The 23,610-nt window shown below is 44.5% G+C and overlaps 1 protein-coding gene across 3 annotated transcripts; it reads left to right on the top strand.

Annotated features, from left to right (window-relative positions):
* Positions 1 to 459: 459 nt before the first annotated feature.
* RAB9A (RAB9A, member RAS oncogene family) lies at positions 460 to 19,959 on the top strand. 3 transcript variants are annotated; one of them, XM_005228430.5, is made up of 4 exons: positions 460 to 621; positions 14,351 to 14,441; positions 15,277 to 15,307; positions 18,877 to 19,955. In XM_005228430.5, the coding sequence occupies exon 4, from the start codon at positions 18,908 to 18,910 to the stop codon at positions 19,517 to 19,519; it is 612 nt and encodes a 203-aa protein (XP_005228487.1). In that variant the 5' UTR covers positions 460 to 621; positions 14,351 to 14,441; positions 15,277 to 15,307; positions 18,877 to 18,907; the 3' UTR covers positions 19,520 to 19,955.
* Positions 19,960 to 23,610: the final 3,651 nt, after the last annotated feature.

Genomic DNA, 23,610 nt, shown 5'->3' with positions numbered 1-23,610 from the left:
AAAATTTTAAGAGCAAGGAAATTTTAAAAAATTAATCAAAAAATCCTGTTATTTCACAGTATCACAGATGTTTTCATTTTTCAATCTATTCACTTGTCTATTTGCATATTCATTTCGCCGCGTAGTCATAGCATCGTGTGACAGTGCTTTTGCGGTCTGTTTATTCCCATTTTACGTCAGCTTTTAAAGGTAACTAGTATCCGTGCTGTCTTTTCCCGAGAACGCAACCCGAAGAAAACCCGTGATTCAGCTAGAGGGGATCGGCAAGGAGTGGGTGAGGGCAGGGCGGAGGCGACCTCGAGGCCCCGCGCCCCGATTCCCCCAATCAGGCCCCGCCCCGACTTCCCAGGGCTCCTGCCGACCAGGCCCCGCCCCACCTTCCCAGGGCTCCCGCCATCCCGGGCCCCGCCCCGCCGACTAGGTCCCGCCCGCTTTTCCCGGGCCCCGCCCCGGCCCGTCGCCATGTTGTTCCCTCCGTGCAGGACGGGGGCAACCGCAGACTGACCCGCGCCGTGCCGCCGACGTCTCCTGCCTGCTGGCTCCTCGACCCTCTTCACTTTTTTTCCCTGCCCCCGGACGGACCGGCCCGAAGCTCCCGAACTTATTCCGTGTGGCCGTGAGGTGAGCGGAGCGCCGACTCCCCTCGGGGCTGGGCGGGGGTTGGGGCCAGCTGCGCGGGCGTCAGGGTCTGAGCGGAGCCCGCCGACGGCGAGTGCGGCCTGGGCTTCGGGCACTGGGGCGGGGGGCGCGCGCGGCCAGTGCGGGTCATTTTTCCGCACCCCCCGGGAGAAGGGACGACTTGTAGACCCTTGCCTCCTACTGTGTCTGACGCAGGTGGAAAGACGGGGTCCCACACCTACACACCCGGGGAGAGAGATACACGCCCCAAGACAGACACCTAAAAGTCCTGGAGACGCACACGGGGAAAGAGATCCATTAGCAGCTGGGATCAGGGAGAGGGACACAGCCACACAAACCCCTAGGCGGGAGAGGGCATATGCTACCCGCAGGGAAACACGCATACACGGAGAAATCCACCCAGGCACCCCAAAGCAACCCACTCTGACGTGACTCACAGAAAGCAGAGGCGCTCACGATTTGATACTGGCGACTTCTGACCTGCTTCCCAGGTGAACGTTTGCTGAGGTGTTAGTACCACTCCGGAGACGAGGGGGGAAATATAAAACTAATCCTAGGGGCTGGAGGCGGTTTGGGCCGTTATCGGATGCAGACTCTGGCCAAGGTTTCCGAATGGCGTTCTTCTCGTTCTTCCAACTTCGTTTTTTAAAGAGACAAGATGAAAATTTTAAGTGCCGATTTAATTAAGTCGAAGAGTATCAGTTGGGTTTGGGTTTTTTTTTTTTTTCAAGTGATGATACATCCCGTGACCAGGGTTCTTTTGAGGAATGACTTCGGGTAGTTTCCAAATCGTCACGTGAACACGCTCTTTATGTAGGATTTCGGCGGCCTGATAAAAATAGATTTTGGTTGCTTTTTAAAAAATTAATGAAAAATTATTTTTCGTGCTTGTCTTTCTCTGCCATCATAATTGTAGTGGAAAATCGCTAAATTGCCTGTAATCTCAGAAACTTTTCGGTGGAACAAAACTCAAGACATGAAGGAAGCTCAGTACTCTTCTGCCACGGACCTTTAAGGAGACTGTTTTTCGTTTCTCTTTTTCTTTGTTTTCTTTTCTCTGGTGTGGCCGTCTGTTGTCTTCAGTTTTTTGTGTGTGGATATTGTATTAATAGTAAATTCCTCTAGTTTATACTAAAAAGCTTCTGGCTTGCTGACTTATTTACTTTGGAGAGTTTTGTGAGTTGGAGAGATTTTTGGTTTGTCATTTGTCAGGTTAGAATAGACTGAGGAAAACTAAGTAGAACACTGTTGGCCTTGACTCCTGGCCGAGTTCTTGGAGACTAAGGAAATACTTCAGTGCTGTTCGCTCTTGTCCAAGCTCTCCTCTTTCCATTTTTTCTTCCTCCGCCACTTTTTCCATCTAGACTGTGGTTCTCTGGAGGACTGAAGATAAGAGCCAGGATTCCGAGTAGGCCCCTGTGAATTTAGAGTGCTAGTGAGGGGTGGCATTTGACAACCTCTGCAGCCTTTTTGGTTCACACATGTGAGAGAGTGCTGCAGGCATCTATTGAGTAAAGACCAGGGGTGCTGCTCAACATCCTACAATGCACAGGACAGCTCCTCACAGAGAGTTGCCCAGCTCAAAATGTTGCTTGTGCTGGGGTTGAGAAATCCCGCTTGACGTCAGTCCATGTAACTCCAGAGCTCACAGTCAGTGCTTCTCTAAGTCCTTCAAATGTGCTGTCGGTTCTTGTTTAGGAAACTTCCTGGACTTGGGAACTTGAAGAGATTTCCCTTGACTGAGAGACATATTCATTCATTTGATAGAATAAGAGTGACCAAAAATTTTCTGATAACAGAAATCTCCCCCTGCTCCCCCTTTCTATTTCGTTGGCAAAAGTGTTGGAGAGAACTTGAGGGGCATTCGGGGCCTTTGAAGCTGACTTAGGAAATTTGGTTTCAGTATTCGAATTGTCAGCAAACATTTTCTGAGTAGCTCTTCGGTTGCTGATAAAAAGGTGCTAGTGATACCAAGGGCAGTGGGGAGTCCCCCCCTCCCTGAAGCGTACAGTCTGATCACAGTCATGAGATTGGGATCTAACTTTGTCTTCCCACAAAGTTCATTACCCAGCCTACTCAAGGTCGTGGGCCAGGTGTTTTTAAACAAAACATTTGCAAACCAGCTCATAGGTACCTGTTTCATGGTATTTACTGTGTGTGGACTTAGGTGAAATGGGGAAAGGTTGATGTGTTTTTCTTTTTGTGTTCAATTTTATTGGAGGAGGTCATGGCAACTCACTCCGGTATTCTTGCCTGGAGAATTCCATGGACAGAGGAGCCTGGCAGGCTACAGTCCATGGGGTCACAGAGTCAGACACGACTGAGCAGCTACCACATAGTTGGTTTACAATGTTGTGTTAGTTTCCAGTGTGTAGCATAGGGACTCAGTTATACATATTCATTCTTTTTCACATTCATTTCCCATATAGGTTATTACAGAATATTGAGTAGAATCCTCTGTGCTACTCAGTTGGACCTTGTTGATTATCTGTTTTATATATAGTAGTGTGTGTATGTTAATCCCAAGCCCTGGTTGATGTGGTTTTGATAACTTTGTAAGTTGAACACTTGTGAATATTTACAAGAAACAAATCGAGAAGCCATTGTTGTTGAGTATAAAATTCTTCCTTAAATTAGCTTCAGTGGACAATAATTCTGCATGGATTTTATCAATGAATTCAAAAAATAAGCAATAAAAATTTTTAATTGATTTTTGCATTCTTTCCTGACTTTTTCCAGCATGTTTTCATCATGCCTAAAACTAGCCCCTTCAGTCCATGTACTGCTTCATTCTGGTGGCAGATGTAACTCCTAGGTGAACTTTGTGAGTGAGAGGAGTCCTAAAGGCTTGGCCCTGAAAGTTCCCTGGTGGCATATTAAGACTTGGGGCCTTCACTGCCGTGGCCTGGGTTCAGTTGCTGGTTGGGGAAACTGAGATCCTGAAAGCTCTGCAGCGTGGCCAGAAAAAAAAAAAAAAAAGATTGGTTCTATTTAGGAATTGCTGTGAGAGTGTTATTCATTTGGTCAACATGGCATCTTTTGTGAGGAGCTTTGCTTTTTGCCTTGTGCTGATGGACACTGAGTGTGTTCATTGCCAATGAATAGATTTTTCTGCCTTGTATCAGAAGTTGTCTGCTGTGGGGTAGAGGGGATGCTGAATTATACACCTGAAAATGATTGCTATCAAGTGCAGTCTACCAAAGGGATGTGTGCTCTGTTACTACTGCAGGGGTTTTATCCTGGGGAGAATCAAGAGAATGGTGCAGGAGGAGCACCCCCTGCTCTGGGGAGTCTTGCTCCATGTGCACTTGGTTTGCTGCTCTGGCCAAGTTAGGTCACCACATTTCTTTGTAACATTGAGCTGGTTGTACTTTGTAATGCCTTTGTGGATCTATGACACCAAGTAAAGACATCAAATTATTGGCTTCCAAGTACAGATATACCTCGGAGATATTTTGGATTTGGTTTCAGACCAAAGGTTTTGGTTTTTCACTGCTTATGAAAGTTACAAGACGTTTATACCATACCTGTGTGTTATGCCTAAAAAAACCAACATACACACTTTAATTAAAAAATACTTTGTGGCTGAAAATTGTTGGCCATCGTCTGAGCCTTCAGTGAGTTGTAATCTTTTTGCACTGCTGATATCACTGATCACAGATCACGGTAACAAATATAATAATAATGAACAAGTTTAAAATAATGCAAAAATTATGAAAACGTGATGCAGGGACAAGCAGTGAGCAAATACTGTTGGAAAATGGCGCTCATAAACTTGCTTCATGCAGAGTGCCAGAAACCTTCAGTTTGTAAAAAGCCCCTAATAACTGTGAAGCACAGTAAAAGGAGGGCTGCCTGGAGTTCTGCCTCAGGCAAGCTGGTGAAGCAACAGAAGGAAATAAGCCAAATGGAAAAGTGTGTGTGTGTCTGTGTGTGTGAGAAACAGGTCTCACTTGAAAGGTAGCTTGGTAATAAATTTGTTAATCAAAACCAAGGAAAAGAAAATAGAGCCTGTGACTAAGTAGATCATCAACAGAACATGTATTAAGAATTTTTTTTTTGAGGGGGTTGGTAAACTCACAAAAGGCCCCAGGGCGTTTGGAGAGCTGTGATGCAGATGAAAGGTCAAGGTTCCTTCTGGAGGAGAGCTGGGGGACCCAGGTGTGTAGGTGAGGGGGGCCTGGCTGCCCTGTGTTGGGGAGGGGAGGTTGGAGCTTGCCAGGGAGGCTGGGGGTGCCTCTGCTCTGGAGAGAACTTCCCCAGCGTGACTCTTGGCATAGCACGTGTTGTGAAGGTGAGCTCCGGGTGTTTGCACATCCTGGGTTCTTCCATTACCTTCTGTTAATTTTTTACCATGCCGGGTGCAGAGTAGGGCATGCTGGTGCTTATCACGAACATAGAGAGGATGACGAGTGGTGAGCGCATGTAGGTGAGGTCGCAGCTAGATCAGCGTGGGCTGGGGAGAGCCAGCCCTGTGTCTGGGAAGAAATACAGAATGGAGCAAGACAGGCCATGGAGGTTCACCAAACTGGCTGCCCTCAACCTGCTCGTTGCAGTGCAGGGACTCAGAACACAGGCCCCACTTGTGTCCACGGCCTGATGCCTTCCCAGTGTCTGCTATTGTTAGAGGGGGATGGAGAAACAGTATGGAACAGCTTGCTACATTCATCCCGTGGCCACATTCATTATCCAGGAGTGAAGGAGAGCAGAGCACGGCATCCAGTGAACTGACTGCTGGGTCTGTGTGGGCTGAACCATTTTCATCCCAGGTTCTTGTGAACTGGGTTAGGTTTTGGGGGAACAGAGGCTAAGGTCGTCTCCAGAAGGTTCATTCTTGTGAGAGGGGCTGTATTTGTCAGTGTTGGAGAAGTGTGAAAAAGCGCCTTACAGATTTCTCTTCCTGGCACTTGCTCTGTAGAAGCGTATCACAGATAATGGAGGGTTTGACTGCTTTAACAGGTTTGCAAATATCAGAACTCCCTGGAGTGCGGCATGCGGCTAGGTGACCACTCTCGTGGGCGCAGTCTTGCGCTGGGGTATGTAATCAGAGCAGTGATTAGGTGGACGCACCTGAACATACGTCTGTGGTTTCGTTGGAAGTCAGAACAGAAGAGCTGCTGGAAGGCCACGTGTTGGTAAATACAAAGCATTTCTAGAATGAGTTCCAGTACTCTTCAGTAACATTTCAGAATGTTTGGGAACAAACAGCTGCTACCCTCTTACCCTGTTCCGCATTAATATTTGTGCAGCACCTGATTTTTATCATACTAGCCCCAGGGAAGCCCGCCTCCCAAAGATACGATGTCATAGAAAGGAATGTGGTGTGATCTACCGTGAACTCATGAACTCCCTTTTGAGCGCTGGTTGTGAAGCATCCTGCAGACTGCCAGCACCTCTGTGACGCCCTCTGAAATGTCATATAACCTGCCCTGCCCAGTTCCCTGCACGCACTGTCGCTTGCTGTCCCCTCCCTCATCATCTGGAGAGTTCCAGTCCCAACTCCTGCTGCGAACAGTTTATTAGGAAGTAGGTCTGCTGGTAGGGAGGGGGCCCCTGGTTGCCGAGGGGGTGTCATGGGGTTTCCCCTTGTGCTTTCTACCCAGCCAGCCTGTATGCGTCTTTGCTGAGATGCGCCCCATGCCCTCGGGGCCGATTTCTCCTTGACAGCTGTTTCTCCCCAGGTAGGTTTCCTGGCTCTTCAGTTTGTCACTTTACTTTCCGTCTTCCTGGTTTTGTTGCTGTCTCTCACTACAGTTGTTCTCTTGTTGTCCTTTTTGGCTTTGTATATTTTTTTGACTTTTCTTTTCTTTTGATGGGAGTGAAGGTCACACGTGTTTGACCTGCCCTGTTCAATTATACCAGGGGGAAGTTATTCAATCTTTATGAACTTGGTTTATTGATCCATAAAGCATGGGTGGTAGCATCTGCGTTGCGGGTGACTTCAAGGTGCTCTGCGCCAGGTACCTAGTAGACACTCAGAGAACAGTGGCGGCTGATGTTATTGTAGTCATAGCATTTGTTATTTGAGCAAACAAGATGGTGGCAGTAAGCAGGGAGTGAACTGGACACGTTTCTTGTGTGGGTGAAATGGGTAAGACAGAAGAAAGAGATTTTGAAAATGGGGAAAATAATTAGCTTGGTTTTTATATCTGTTGAATTTGAACTGCCATCTGAATTCATCAGATGACTGTATTATAAAAGGGGTTGGAATTCTTATCTGGCGCCCAAGGGGCAGAAGGGTGGAGGTGGACTTTAGGAATCACTAGGTTTTTATATCCCAGGAAGATATGGTTTGGGAAGAGGTAAGGGCATCATTGACACAACGGACATGAGTGAGCAAACTCTGGGAGAGAGGGAAGGACAGGGAAGCCTGGCAGGCTGCAGTCCTTGGGTCACAGAGCCTGACATGACTTAGTGACTGAACAACAGCAAGGGCATCAACCTGGTGATATATATGCTCTAAGAGCCTCTTAGAAAAGGGAGCCATTTGGGTTGCAGAAAGCTAATGGGGTGAGGGGCAGAGAAGGCAGGGTAGCTTTATGGACAGTGAAGTAGGAAGCATTTTCAAGGTCATTGCCAGGCCATTAGACCTAACAGACAGTACTGGTGACTGAGTCCTGGCTAAGACTTGAAGGTCCCACTGATGCCTCTAGTTAGAGGTGTGGTACTTGCAAGACCCTTTCCCATTATCTTACTTGTTTTAAAACAAATGCCCTCAGAAGGGTACTCCTTTGAGCTTTGATGCCAGGTAATACATTCAGACAAATTGATCCATCTTAGAATTCACTGTCCACTGGGTGGGCCTCTCGTGAAGACACTGGTCAACCAGGAGGTGTGTTTGTAGAAGCGTACACGGGGAAGTCCTCAGGGGACACTTTTTTCTTCAATCGCTTTAGGGCTGCGTGTGCCTTAGGGGTTTTAGATGAGGACTGAGGAGAAGCCCTTGGATTGGCCTTTGGGAAGTCTCCCGTGACTTCTGCTGATGCTCGGGGGGATAGAGAGGTTGAGAACCTCCATTCAGTGAGCAGGTGCAGAGTTGATCAGGCACAGAGCCAAGTGTGTCATGATGACGGAGTAAGTCTGGGCTCGGGAAGGTTTTTGTAAGCCAAGTCAGCTTCAGTACCTTGGTGGGGTACTGAAGACTACAGCATCAGCGATGGAGACGTGTGGTGAACTTTCTAGAAGGCTCCCTGCAGCACTCTGATGTTTCTTCTCATTTTGACCTGGTGACGGTTTCCCAGCAGAATGGGAATCTCTAATCTAGTTCAGTCCTATATGCTGGATATACAGCTGTTCTCTTGAAATAGATCTTCTTGGGAAATTCCACCCCTCTTACTTAATTTCTCTAACAGCCAAAAAGTTCTACCTTGCTGTGGCCTCATGCCTTGTGGGGAGTGTTGCTATACTGACTCTTCCCTGAGCTTACATGGAAGTTTCTCCAGCCCTCACCCCTTTCTGCTTCAAATTAAAGATATCAAGCAGGTTTCTTACCTAACTTGAAGAGACGAGTCAGAAGCAGGGTTCCCTTAAGTTACAGCAGATCATCGCAGATCATGTTCAGTTTGTGTTTCGTTGCTCTTAATATATTTTTCTAACATGCACATTCACATTCCTTTCTTTCACAATGCAGTCTTCTTCCTGAAATACCCTGCTCTACTTCATAGTGTAGTATTCCTATTTTATGACTTTTATTCATTTGTTTGCATTTTAATTTTGTCCCCCAAAGTGCAGCCTTAAAACTATCCCCACTCTTTTCTGTCAAGCATTTCAAGTGCATTTTTCAGGTGTCTTCGTTACAGGTAAATTTATGCTTGTTCCTTTTGAGGACTTCATTAAATAAAACGAAGAACAAAATGTTTTCCTCACAGGATTAGCAGTTTCCTGTGAATAAGTCTCTTGATTGAACTGTCACAGTTCATGGTCCAAGTGTAATATTAATGAAGTCTTATGGGTAAGGGAGAGAACCTCGAAACAGTAATGGCAAGTAAAGGTGAAAGTCTTGAGGGTCTTATGAACTACACAAATTAATCACACGAAATATACAAATGTTGCAGACGCTTATTGATCACTTTTTTAAAAAAATATATTTAATTGATCATTTCTTGAGGTGCATACTCCATTAAGAACCTGATGAAACCTTTTTGACTCTTTCCAGTGGAAGGCTCAAGCACAGTTCCATCCATTCACTCACCCTTGTCTCACCTATGATTCTAGAAGGTGCATTTTCCCCCTGCAGCTCTTTAATGGACTCTCAGTTAAGCACACTCCATGCCTGTACTTTCCAATGCAGTACTCATGTAGCAACTTAAATGTAACCGAATTGAAATGAGATTAACACTTCACTTCCTCAGTTGGACCAGCCACATTTCAAGCGCTCAGTAGCTGTATGTGGTTTGTGACTACTATATTGGACATAAGAACATTTCCTTCATCACAGAAAGTTGTGTTGGAGCACACTGCTCTCTATTTTCAGGATAATTTAAGAAAATTGAGTTCCTTAACCAAATGTATTTTTTTCTCCTCTCTCCTCCCTACCTACTCACTCCACCACTGTTAATGATTAGTTAGTATATCTAACTACAAAGGTGCCTTGTTTTAAGCAAAACTGAGAGTTTATATTTCTACTAGATGCCTGATCTTCATAAAAGAGCACTCATGGAACGACTTCTTTAAGTAGGATGAGCTGCTCTGACTTCGTGATATAGCGTGGTTTGATTTGTACAGTTTTTTCCTTCTCTAGCAGTCTCTGAGGCAAGGCTCAGTGGTCACCTAGATAACGTGTTTTCATGTGGCAAGTTGTGCCTTCCAGGTTGGTCTGTGCCTGTGCTATTTGCTTAATTCATTTTGTTATGCTCCACTTCTTGCTGTAGAGATAGTGCCCATTATTATACTTAATGACTTCCTTGACATGCCTTGTTCAGCAAGACACCCAGGAAGACCGGAAATAAAAGAGTGGAGCTAAGAGGCTGTTAAGTGAGACACACCTGTATTGAGAGATAAGGAAATAAATACAGCCTAGGTGAAAATAGAAACGATGGAGGGATTAACCATGCTTTTGTGGCCTTGGTTAGTTTCTTTGAGCCTCAGTTTCTCAAGCTGTGATATGAAATAAAGTGGCGTGCCTCTAACGGGGACATTTAAGAGTGAGTGCAAAAGAAACATGTGATTTTGAAAAGAAGAAAAAAAAAAGATCTGTTCCTAAATTTAAGTCAGGAGTGATAAATTCAGTTTAAATTTTTGGAAATGAGAGTTAGTCAAGGGGTTTCAGATTTGAAAACCTGAGAATTTGAGGAAGCCGTTTATAAACCTAGCATCCTTTCGGCAGCTTGTTAACAGGAATGTGGGTCTTCAGCATTTCCTGCTGCATTCCAGAGTACTTATTTTAAAGTGGTTTTCTCATTTGAGTTTCAAGTAAGAATCAAATTTTTTTTTGTCTTCTCCCACATATTTTAATAGACCTCAAAAACAGAATGGGGGAAGAACTGATTGAATAGAGAAAAAACTGCAAGTACGGAAAGTACAAATAGAAAAATAAGAATAGAATAGCAAGAATGAAAAAAAAAAAAAAAAAAGAATAGCAAGAATGAAGGAGGAAGTAGTTTACTCATGGTTCTCAATTTAGCATTCATTTGATACCTCAGTGTGTGGAAAGCTGTGTACTAGATGTTGCAGACCCAAAAAAGGGCCCGTGAACGGGTGGCATTAGGTGTTGTGTGTCCCTCCAGGGAGCTGACAGTGTAATTAGGAAACTATAAGTGAATGAGAGCTGTAATAGAAGTGGAATGATGATGAAAATGAAGAGAAAGATTAGGTTGTGAGGGACGTGGCAAAAGTGGGCCTGTAGATAACTAGGATTTTCATAGCTGTCAAGATGTGGGGAGGGAACTCCTAGTGCAAGATAAGGGCCTGAGCAAAGGCTGGACAGTAAATGCCTGATAGGTTTGGGAGTGGTGACCTGTAGGGTTACAATTGGGACAAGCAGGTAGGTATGTGAGGTTGGAGAGCTCTTTGAATGCCGTGCTCAAAATCCTATATAATAAAAGTAATAAACAAAGAATTGGGTTTTGTTATGTGTACGGATGGAAGCAGTTAGGTCCATGACCAATAAAAAGGGTCTACCTTTAATCCACACAAACATTTCTGTTTGAGATATATATTCTCCATGCTTGGATTTGACTCCCCCCTTGGTTTATTGTAATAATCAGCTTTGGAAGTGAGCATGGAGATAGAGACCAGAGAAAAGGCTCCTCTACACTATCCGTAAACAATTGATAGTACAAGATAAAAGTGCACGATTGAAAAGTTGGAAAAGAGTGTTATAAAAAGCAAAGGGCTGGCATTCAATGCTCTCTTTTTATCTTTAGTTTTGAGGTATCTGTTGAAAACATAGTTCATTTTCTTTCCTGCCAGTAACCTACTTAACCAACTTCCCATTCAGATGAGTGTGCACCATAGTTAACCTTCATTGTTGCCAGCACGTGATCTTGTAATCCTGACGGAGTATTTACTGTGTGTGTAACTGCTTATTGAAAAGGATACTGCTGAAGGGACAAGGAGATCATTTGTGACACATATAAATTAGGGTCTTATTGCTAATTCTCAGGCTGAGTGTGTGTGTGTGTGTGTGTGTGTGTGTGTATCAATAAAAATATGTCTAGATTATTTAGTTATAATTCACATACAATAAAGCTTACCTTTTTAATGTGTACAGTTCAGTTGTTTTTAGTATAGACACTGAATTATGCAATCATCACCACTAATTCTGGAGTATTTTTGTCATATACCTTCTCCCCACACACACACAAAAAGAAACCTGTGCCCATTAGCAGTCACTCACCGTTCCCTGGAACACAAATTTACTTTCTGTCTCTGTGGATTTGCCTATTTTGAACATTTCATGTAAATGGTATAATGTATGGCCTTTTGTGTGTGGCTTCCTTAAATTATCATGTTTTTGAGGTTCATCCATGTAGTTGCATGTATCAGAACTTCATTCTTTCCTGTGACTGATTAATCTTCCATTGTATGGAGAGGCCACATTTTTATTATTCATCAGTTGATGCACATTGTGCTGTTTCCATGGTTTGGCTATTATGATTAATACTATGCTCTTCATGTACATGGCTTCCCTTGTAGATCAGTCGGTAAAGAATCTGCCTGCAGTGCAGGAGGCCCGGGTTCAATCCCTGGGTTGGGAAGATCCCCTGGAGAAGGAAATGGCAACCCACTCCAGTATCCTTGCCTGGAAAATCTCACGGACAGAGGAGCCTGGTGGACTGCAGTCCATGGGGTCGCAAAGAGTCGGGCACGACTGAGCGACTAACACTAACACTATTCATGTACAAGTTTTTGTGTGGATGTGTTTTTATTTCTCTTGAGTACATACGTAGGAGAGTACTGCAGTCCATGGGGTCGCAAAGAGTCTGACACAACAGCTGAACTGAACTGAACTGAACTGATGGTAATTCTGTGTTTACCGTTTTGGGGAACCGCAGATTGTTTTCATTATCATTGCACCATTCTGCCTTCCCACCAGCAGTGTATGACAGGTCTAGTTTTCTCACATCCTCAGCAACACTTGTTATTGTCTGCCTTTTGGGTGTGAAGAGGTATCTCATTATAGTTTTCATTTGCATTTCATTCCTGGCTAATGATATTGACCATTTTTGTCCATTTTTAAATTGCTTTTTAAATTATTATTTTAAGAGTTCCTGGATACTGGTCCTTTATCAGATAAATGATTTTCAAGTATTTTCTCCCATCCTGTGGATTGTCTTCACTTTCTTGGTAGTGCCCTTTGAAACACAAAAGTTTTAGATTCTGATGAAGTTCATTTGACCTATTTTTTCTTCTGTTGCTTGTGTTTTGGGTTTCATGTTGAATTATTTTTAATATAATCTGAGTTATAGAAAAATTTAGGAAGCAGTTGTCCTTAAGGTCTGGTGGGTAGCAGTATTTGAAGAAAATTTAAAAGAAAATTATTTCTGTTTCAATTACAGCATTCAGTCAAGCTAGGCTTTAAGTGAAAATGAAGTTTTAAAAAATGCTTCTGAGTTTGCCAACCCCTGCCCAAATTGCAGATTCAAGAGCAAAATAAATGATTGTTCTTGCTTTAAAAGAATACTTTTGATATTTGAAAAAGGAGTATGAGTGTGAAATCAAGTCAGGACTTTAAAGACTTGGTGTTGATTGTTTGAGATTTTCTTGCAGACTTTCATGTTAACCTATGAATTTTTTACATGGTGTCATCACGGTGTACACATTCTTTGGATTTATTACTTAATACATTTCTACAGACCTGTGTCTCCAGTCTAATCAAGGGCTGCAGAGCATCCCCAATTATGCATTTAGGTCATTTCCATTTGCTCCACTGGGAACATTTTTGCAATGTTTTTTTTCTCCTTGCTGTTTTTTGAGGGCGAGTAGTTTTAGAATGGTATGGGGATGTATTTTTGGTGTAGAGTTTAGAAAATGGATGGCTCAGGGAAAAATCTGGGCATTTTTATCATAGTATAAGACATTTCCCTTAACTGAATCTTTTTTGAGATCTTGCCTCTTTACAAACGTGAAGTTGCCCTGGGAGGCACTCTGATCTCAGTATTGCCTCTGCATGCAGAGGTGCCTGCGGGGGTGCCAGGAGCGCGGGGGCAGGGTTTCCAGGGAGCTGAGATCTAGCCGCCTGGCCATGGGTGAGCGGGAGGAGGGGTTTGGGGTGAGTAGCTTACTGCAGTCTCTAGTAGGAGGCCAGCCACCCCAGAGCACGCTGACACCGTCAGTGGTTGGAGAGGGATGGTAAGTGAGCCACCACCACTCTGCCCCTGGCCTCCCTTCTGCCCTCCCCATATAGCCTGCTCTTGTGATCGCAGACAGATGCTTTTCTGGACTCCGCATCTGCTCAGGGATGCGGGTAGGCTCACTCTGAGGGCATTGGCAGAAGTCTTTTGGTGGCCTGCCCGTAAAGTCCCGTGGCCGCACAGCTCGTTCCTCGCTCCACCTCGCCACGGCGCCCCCCACTGCTGGCTCCAGGTGGTCTGCCCTGGGCTCTCCCTGGCCACGTGGGTGCCTTTGCACCCCGGTCCTGGTTCCAGTCATACCCCGCCTGCCCCAGTTCCTTCCTCCTCCAGCCGGAGCTGTGCAGTGGTCAGAGCCACTTGTCAGGGTCAGAGGCCCCTGGGGTGGACACTTGCACCCCTTTCCTAGCTGTGTGACCGCCAGCAAGGAATGTCACCTCTCTGAGTCAGAGTCCTCATCCCTAGGGTAGCTGGTGGCGAGTGGATGCAGAAATGCAAAGTCAGTGGCCTGAAGGGCTCAGTAATTGTGAGGGTGGTGGTGGTTTTGTCCTTAACTCCTAAATGTCAAGATTTTGAAGGGTATCGTGTTTTTCATTGATTGAATTTATAATTGAATTCATTTAAGTCCCACAGAAATGCCCTTTGCTTTTAAAAAAGGGAGGGAGAGGAGTTTGAAACTGTTGGTTTAGTTGGAAAGAGGCTAGTGCTTTAGCACAGCCTGGTTGGCCCAGGAAACCTCCACACTGAATTTGGTGTGTGGGACTAGGCTCCTTTGGCTTTCTAATATCGCCTGCATTGCCCTCTCATTTGTTCTGCCTGTGACTCTTCTAGAAATTTGGCTGAAGAAATGGCCATGAAAGAATCCTGTCTGGTTTCCATGAAACTATCAGTAAAGGCTTCTTCATGTGTTTGTTCCACAGAAGCTGTCTGCGCTCAGGCCATGAGCCTGGCACAGTGGTGAGCTGCTTTCCCTGGTGTCCGTGTCTCAGTGAATCTTTCCTCAGCCCTCTGGTAGGTCCTGCTGTTGCCAGAGTCCCCAAGCTGCAGGGTGTCCAAGAGCTTGGCCGTGGGTACGGGCTCTTGGGCTTTGGCACAGGGAGCCAGTTCTCCTTTCTGCCAGTGGCTTTTGTTAACTCACAAAGTTTCCCCTCTGCTCTGGCTGCCCAGAAAGAAGCTTCAGGATATTCTGCGCTGCCTTAGCCCAGATTTTCCTGTGTCACGTTAGGTGCCTGTCCCTTGAGTGGCCCTTCTTTTATCCTTGTTGGTATTGTTCAGTTGCTCAGCTGACTTTGCGACCCCATGGGCTGCAGCATGCCAGGTTTCTCTGTCCTTCGCTATCTCCCGGAGATTGCTCAAACTCCTGTCCATTGAGTTGGTGATGCCTTGATTGTATTCTCTGGAATGTGATTATTCTAAATCACTCAAAATTTGGGCAGAATTTGAACAACAAATGAAATATTTTACATTTCATCTTAACCAGATTTTATATTTGTCTGAATGGGATACTTAGAAAAGTAGGGTGGATGGGGACATGTACTTCTTAAAAAAAAACAAAGTGTATTTGATTCTAGGGCTACTTTTAGGCTGAGAAAGTTCATAGACAGCTTGCAGGTGCAGTTTTCCTTTTTTTTTTTTAATTTATTTTTTAATTGAAGGGTAATTGGTTTTCAGAATTTTGTTGTTTTCTGTCAAACCTTAACATGAATCAGTTATAAACTAAGAATCTAGCTACTAATAAAAGTCGGACATTTCTTTTACTTTTTAATTATTGTGTTTACTCTTAAAATTATGAAAACAGACTGAATGTATATTGCTAAGGTGAGCTTTCACATTTTTTTCTTTGCAGATAATGATGATGCTTGAACTGAACAATTAAGGTAAGATTTATGGCCTGTGTGTTATGCTTTTCTTATTTAGATTTCTTTATAGTGTTTAGCTGATTGCGAAAGTCATATTTTAGCTTGGGTGAAAATTATTGCCTTTGGGCAATCCTAAACTGAAGTATAAAAGGCTTCATATTACATTTTAAGGTAAGTCTTGAAAAGAACATAGCAGGATACCTTTATTCATTCAGCTTATACTAAAGAGGTTTCAAAGGATTTTTCTGTTTTTAGAGAAGAAAAGGGGAAAAATTTTAATGTTCATAAGCTAATTATGTTATGTTAATGATAGACTGCATCAAGCTAACTTTTGTTAGATGTAAGTGGGAAATAAGATAGTTTGTATAATCATCTTTATCATATGTGTGTCTGTATTCAGTGCTGCAGCTAGACTGAGCGAGTTGTGCATGTCTATATTAGTTGTCTGAGCAAATGCCAACATACTCCCAAATAGGATTGCTGCTGCTGCTGCTGCCAAGTCGCTTCAGTCATGTCCAACTCTGTGCAGCCCCAGAGACGGCAGCCCACCACACTTCCCCTCTGGGAGGCCCCAAATTACATATGGGAAATGTAAAAAAATGTACCTATTTCCTGGTGTGTGAGTCTAGCGTATCCCAAATCCCACATTATTATGCAAGAAGAAAAGAACTATCAAAGTATCCTGATAAAAGTTATGATTACAAATCTCAAGGAATTTCTAAGACTTAATTCGGTAGATATGTAACCTCTCGTCTGGGTGGAGGCTGTTAGATTGCACAGTCTGGTTTATAATGTGATGTAAAGATACTAACAAGTTGATGCTGTGCAGTGGAAGTTTGTGTCTAGCAAACTAGACACTTAACTAGAGACTTAACTAGAGTCCTGGGGTAAATGGTAGACTAGAATTGAGCACGTCTTTTACACCCTTACAACACAACATGAAACGTCCCTGTTTATGTATCTTGAAAACCCTGGGAAAGGAACAGTCCTCAAATGAGGGGCTGCTGGGGGAAGTTTACAGTGTTAGGGATGACAGAGTGTTCTGAGGGCCAGGTTACTTAGATGTAGTGGGTGGGGTCGCCAGCAGGGAGAGCAGCGTGGGCCAGGGTAAAGGTGAGTATGTGGGCTGAGCCCGTGGATCTGAATTTCACTTCCACTTGACAGTGCATTTCTGGATGGCTGATGCTGAGAATGGGGAACAGGACCAGGTGTCTTGCCTTAGAAGTTGGACTTAGACCTGAGTCTGGAAGACCACTGAAGAATGTTAAGGAGGGGGCATTAGCAGATGCTTCCCCAGTAGCTCAGTGGTAAAGAATCTGTCTGGAATCCACCTGAAATGCAGGAGTGGCAGGAGACGCGGGTTTGATCTCTGGGCTGGGAAGATCCCATGGAGGAGGAAATGGCAACCCACTTCTGTATGCTTGCCTGGAGAATCCCATGGACAGAGGAGCCTGGCGGGATATGGTCCTTGGGGTCGCAAACAGTCGAACAGGACTGAGTGACTAGTACTTTCACTTTCCCTATGTAAGAATAGTTGGTGTGCATTTTTGGTTTTGCTACTCTTTTTTTCTGGGTTGAAGTCATGTAAGCAAGATTCCAAAGAATTAAACAAAGGAACCGATTTAGTGCACTGTTACTGTGTCAGGAAATGAAGGGGTTTGAGATAGTTTCAGTTTCCTTTCTGACAGTAATTTAGCCTGGGCGGTGGGCAGAGCCATGTGCTGAGGTTGAAAAGTCTCCAGGTAGTATGCTCCCTGATTGCCTCACCAATTTAAATTGTTTAGATTATAGTAGTAATTACTGTAGCAAGTAATTTCAGAGAGCCAATAAGAGGGGCAAGTTGCTACATGTTTGTAAGAATAGTGTGGTAGCATGTAGTAGGAAGATGAATTCTTGCTGGTTATGGGGAGTGTTCAATTACGTTATACTGGGTCATGCTTGTGTATACCAGGAGATTGCCAGATAATGTTTGTTTACTGCAATGATTTATTTTTTCTTTTGGGTGACATGGCTCAGCATGTGGAATCTTACTAGATCCCCAACTAGGGATCGAACCTGGGCCCCTTGCAGTGAAAACATGGAGTCTTAACCACTGGACCTCCAGGGAGGTCCCTACTGCAGTGAATCATCCTAGTCAATATAACAGTTATTGTTCATGCCTTTGCTACCTACCCATTGAGGGATTCACATTATCTACTTGCATGTGAAAGTTAATTGCCATTTTTGCTGTAGGGCTGTGCTATCCAGTACAGCTGTTTGCTCTTTAAATGTGACTATTCCAATTAGTTAAGACTATAGAAAATTTAAAATTCATTTCCTTTCTCCCAAGTTGAACTTGAGCACAAGTTCAGTGCTCAATAGCCACATGTGGCTAGTGGCTGTCATATCAGACAGTCCACATGGAGGATGTCTCCTTTGTTGCAGAGAGTACTGTTAGACGGTACTAAAGATTGTCTGCTTTTACAAATTTTCATATCTTAAAAGCCATTTTATACTGAAATATTTACAGACTACATGCTATAATTTGATTCAGAATAATTTGGGAGAAGGGAAAACGGGACACTATGGAGCACACAGGATTTGCTGTAAGTTGATAATTGGCAAAACTAGGTTTAGGGTCTGTGCGGTATCATTAATTATTCTCATTATTCCAAAATTGTGTATGTTTGACATTTTCCATAATAAAGAGTTAAAATAGAAGCCTTAAATAAGAACAACGCTCCCACCAGGCTGTAAATAGGTGTCTGAATCTTCATATGCCACGCCACCCCACCCTTGCCCTCCTCACTTCCCCAGGCTGGTGTACGGGGCAGTCTAGTCCTTCCCCAGGGCTTCCCCTTAAAGCATGGGCACCATACCACATTTTGGTTTAAGGTTCATTGCATCCCCCCTCGAAATACAAGTAACAGACAGCCCAGGCTCCCATTTGTTCAGAAGTGTTGGAGCTGCCCAAACGAATCTTATGGGTAGAATGTGGTAGGTTACTATATTATGATAAAAATTCCATTGGTGCTGACGTTAATGTTAGCGAACTAAGTATCCCCAGTGAAGAGAACAGAGTCCTTTACTCAAGTGGTTGGCTTTGGTCTGTTCACAGCCAGATCAGTGAACTCTGTCTCCTGTTCCCTGCTTGCCAGCTCCTATGCTGATAGTGTTGGGAGAGAGACAGAGGGGATTGTCCAGAAGCCCCCTGGCCTGAGAGGAAAGCCATCAGTGAACACGGGCACCATGCCACCAGAGGGCGGTTTGTAGTTGCTCTGGAAATGTGCCCACTTCAGTCTCCTGCTGCCTAACAAATGGTGGCAGGGCTTGTTGTGAGCTGAGAGGATGGTTTGGAGGTTAGACTCGGCTTTGAGTGCCAGCCTCAGTCAAGGGTGACCGGAGGAAGGGGAAGAACGAGCCCTCAGCAGTGGTTGTCGGGAGTGATGGTCCGATGGTGCCTGGCGCGAGGTACAGAGCTCAATAGGTGACATCTCTTGCTGTCACGTATTCCCTGCGTTTTCTTTCCCTTAGCACTGATGTTCAGAGAGGCACGTGGAACTAGGTACAGGTCTAACAGAATGTAATGGTACTCTTCTGTTTTACAGGGTTCCACAGTCAGAGATCTTGAGATTAATAATGGCAGGAAAATCATCGCTTTTCAAAGTCATTCTCCTTGGAGATGGTGGTGTTGGGAAGAGTTCTCTAATGAACAGATATGTGACTAATAAGTTTGATGCCCAGCTCTTCCATACAATAGGTGTGGAGTTTTTAAATAAAGATTTGGAGGTGGATGGACACTTTGTCACCATGCAGATCTGGGACACGGCTGGTCAAGAGCGCTTCAGAAGCCTGAGGACACCATTCTACAGAGGTTCTGACTGTTGCCTGCTTACCTTTAGTGTCGATGATTCTCAGAGCTTCCAGAATTTGAGTAACTGGAAGAAAGAATTCATATATTACGCAGATGTGAAAGAGCCCGAAAGCTTTCCTTTTGTGATTCTGGGCAACAAGGTTGACATCAGCGAGCGGCAAGTGTCTGCAGAAGAAGCCCAAGCCTGGTGCCGGGACAACGGCGACTATCCCTACTTTGAAACGAGTGCAAAAGATGCCACGAATGTCGCTGCAGCCTTTGAGGAAGCAGTTCGAAGAGTGCTCGCTACCGAGGATAGGTCGGATCCCTTGATTCAGACAGACACGGTCCGTCTGCACCGGAAGCCCAAGCCCAGCTCGTCTTGCTGTGGAAGTTAGAGAGGTAGCCAGTGCAACCTGACCAGCTCACCCACATGCGCAGATGGGCTCTGGGCGGAGAAGAGGGTACGCGTGTGCAGCAACGCATCACATACTCAACCATTAACCGTGCTGCTGCCTGTCAGTGGGTGGGGGAAGCGACACATCCCCTCATGGGAGAATCCATTTACTCAGTAATGGCGCCTGACACGTACCCATTGTAACGGCTGTCTAATAATGTTTAATTTAAATATGTATGTTACAGAGCTAATAAGTGAAATGACCAAGACTTTATAATTAAAACACTTAAGTATCCTAGAAGTTACTGTCTTTTCCCTGGGAATATGGAGAACTACTTTTTCTATGTGTATATTTTTATGTAATTAGCATTCTGTTCCTGGTTCAGGGAAAGCATGTCCTAAAGCAATAATGTTAGCTATTAAAGATTAAAATTGAATGCATTTGCACTGTGGTTATTTGATTTGATTACTACTTCTTTCTCTTTATGTTCGTTTTTTCACTCTGCGTATCAGAATTGATCTCACGAGTAATCACTTGTCATTTGTGAATGCCACACGTGAGCCACACCCCCTTCAACACAGAAGCCAGCTTTTATCATTTTTGGAGGAAATCCTACTTCTGGCTGGTACTTGGTGTGAGGGTAAACAAAGACCTCTTTATTTGGGCATGTATTTATCCAGTGTCACTGAACTGTGTGGTGATTTGGTCGCAAGGAGATCTTTTGTCAACTCTGCTTCAATGACCAGACTTATTGATAAAGCAAATCATGGTCTTTTGTGAGTGCTGTGTCCTTCACGCTGATCCTGCCCTGCAGAGGCACACTGATGCCTGGGCTGCATGTGAGTGAAGACAGCACCCAGGCCTGTAGAGCAGTGGGTGATCAAGGGACATGCTTTTGTGGGGGTGGGCCTGTGGCAGGGGAGTATGTTTTGGGAACAGCTAGACTGAGATACTTCCCTCCCTGGCCCCATAGCTTGGGAACCACTGACAAAGAATATCATTACAGTAAGCTAAGATTTTGAAAGTCTTTAACTTCCTAACACAGCAGACAGTTTGGCTGTAAGCAAAACATTTTCACATTTTAAATTTGGGGAGATTAAATCTCTTTATGTTCTCAGGTTGATGAAGAGAGAGCTCTAGTTTTTATTATTTATAATCAATTCTGCTTCTCCAAACTCATCCTCCACTCAAAAAATAGGCATCCACTACTAACAAATTAGTGTATATTATATATTGCCTTTATTTTTTTCTCTAGGGGACTTGCTTTGTTATTTTAAACCAAGTATGCCTGCCCATTGTTTGGTGACATGCCCTTTTCGCTTAATCTGTCTGGATGTATTTCCATTATAGTAGACCCATCTCATTTATTTGCCACATGGATGTCTCACAGTCAAGCCCTTCTTGACTGCTAGCTAGCTGGCAGTAGGATATTAACGTTTCCTATACCTTGGTCACCAACGGATATTAGGAGTACATTTTTTGTTGTTTATTATTTGAATAGATGATAGAGTCACATGGTTGAAAAGTAGAAGGCATAAGGAACCAATGTCTCCATTTCCTGCTTGTGCAGGCAGCCATGTGTCAGTCTCTTGGATATCCACATAGATTTTTAGTACATAAGGAAAGAATATTGTGTTTGCCAGGGCTGCCATAACACGTGGACTGGGTGGTTTAAACAATGGGGATTTCTTTTATAGTTCCGGAGGCTAGAAGTCCACAATCAAGGTGTTGACAGGTTTAGTTTTTCCTGAGTCCTCTCATCATGGCTTGTAGAGGACCTTTGCTCTGCATACAACTCTTTCCCTACCTCCTCAACCCCATCTCTCTGTGTCCAGATTTCCTCCTCTTAGAATACTACTAGTGAGATTGGATTTCCCTGTATTATACAGTAGGACCTTGTTTATTTTACATATAAAGAGCTTATTTTAACTTGAATTACCTTTTAAAAGGCCCTATCTCCAAATATAGTCACATTCTGAGGGACTGGCGGTTAGGCTTGTTGAATATGAATTTTTGGAGGGACACAATTCAGCCCCTTACATACAGTGTGTGTGTAGGTATTTACAAAATGTAATTTTGATACTTGTATAGGTTTAACTAATAGCTTAGTGATTTCCCCAAACTTTGAAGCATCTTTTCAGTAACTTTTTTCCAGTTAGTTGGCATTTCAGAGGTCTAGAGCTGGGCAGCAAAAAGTTTTTATCCAAGGACCATATTTTTGTGTGTGTAAAGACAGGCTGATGGAAGGGGGAGTAATCTAGCTTCACAGTGTAACTTAAAAGACCTGGTGAACAGAGGCTCCCTGAGCAAGGCCAGTAACTGAAATGGGACAAGAAGGGGAGGAACAAGACCCAACTAAGAGCTTCGGCTGTCACAGCAACAACTCACTGATGGAAGAGCTCTTCATGCTGCAGCAAAAGGTAGCTGAAAGTCTGATTCTTTTAAGAAAGTAAAAGGCACTCGGATTGGTGTTGCACAAAGATGAGAAACGGAGAAAGTGAGAGTTGAGCAAAGCAGGCGACTGCAGTGGCAGGAAGGGTGCAAGCAGCTGCAGAGCCCCAAGGGAGCAGGCAGGAGGGAAGTGGGGCACGCTGTCCCTGTCTGGACCAGGGACCCCAGGGTTACAGGTCCGATGGGGGATTTTGTGCTGTCTTTGGATATAAAGCCTTTGAGACAGGGCAAGGTTAAGGAAAAGGCAAACTACTGAACTTGGGAGGTGGACAGATGTACATTTGACAGTTGATGTAGCGGTTACAGTGTGCTGCATGGAAGATGGCAAAGTGCATATTTGTTAGTGAATACTTAACTGTTTTTGTCTCTTTCTTCCCCCTTGGGAAAAACTCCCCAACTGAAGTTAAAATATCGAAGATGGTCCACATGTTAAAACCTGGCATTTCATGTTTCTGTGAAACCTTGTATAAGCTTTCACAGTGCCAGCAGCTTGGGGTGGTGGGGCAGGGAAGCAGTAGGTAGGAAGAAGGCTCGGTGTAGTCCGTGGATTCTGAGAAATTACCACTGTGGACTGTCAACCAGGAAGTACTGTCCTGACCATAGAGGGGATGGATGTGGGTGTAGCAGGGCGGAGGAGACCCACGGTCCCTACTTAGGTGGAGAACGTGGGCACCACTGAAGCATCCTAGGTAGTGAAAGAGGAGTGAACCGGGCTTGTGCATTTTATTTGGATCACTGGGAGTGCTAGTGTAGATGACAGGCTTAACGCTGACTTGTGTGTGCTTGGTGGGCCCAATGCCCAGGGTGCTACTGATGTCCCCCAATTCATCTTGCGTTCCAGAACTTTCAGTGACATCACTTACTCTTTTTTGCAAGCTCTTTTGCATTTTTTGCTTTCGTTTTCCTAATAATCAGTCCCTGATCTTCCCCTTACATGAGTCCTGGTTCCATCCTTTGAGCTGTCCTATTTCAGCAGGCTTTTCCAGCACAGCCCATCTCTGAGATCCTGCCCACTCCTATGCCCATCACTAGATCTGCCTTCACGCTCTGACAGAGGCAGGCACATATGAAAGCCGATCCTTAGCCACAGGGATCTGCTGCCACAGGGCCTGTGCTCTCATTCCCATCTCACTGTCAAGAGCCTGGTGACAAGGCTATTTGCAGGGCACTGCTGTCCTGTGGATGAGCGGGGATGGGAACCATCAAACACCACACGGCTCAGCTCCTGACTAGGGCACTGCCTCCCCTCTGCCTTATATGCTCCGGGAGGGTAGAGCAAACTGTATACGATAAGTACATGTGTGGGTCTCTCCAGTGAGCATGGCTGAGTTACTCCTGGATTTCTGAGTATCTTTTTCTGCTCCCAAAGCTCTGGCACCGGGTTTGAGGAGATCTGGATTCTGTACAATGAGTTACAATGTATGTTTGCAGACTTTCATTAGGGGAGATAGGACTAAAATGGTTGAGGTGGTGGGGAGAGCAGCACCTAAAAATTCAACATTGGGAATTCCCTGGTGATTGAATGGTCAAGGGCTTGGTGCTTTTGACTGTTGAGGGTCCGGGTTCAATCCCTGGTCAGGGAACTAAGATATCACAAGCTGTACAGCGCAGCTAAAAAAAAAATCGATACTAAGCTTCCA

This window comes from Bos taurus, chromosome X, assembly GCF_002263795.3.
Source record: "Bos taurus isolate L1 Dominette 01449 registration number 42190680 breed Hereford chromosome X, ARS-UCD2.0, whole genome shotgun sequence".
Lineage (NCBI taxonomy): Eukaryota > Metazoa > Chordata > Mammalia > Artiodactyla > Bovidae > Bos > Bos taurus.
The sequence above is the reverse complement of the archived record's forward strand: the minus strand, read 5'-3'. Positions and strand labels throughout refer to the sequence as shown.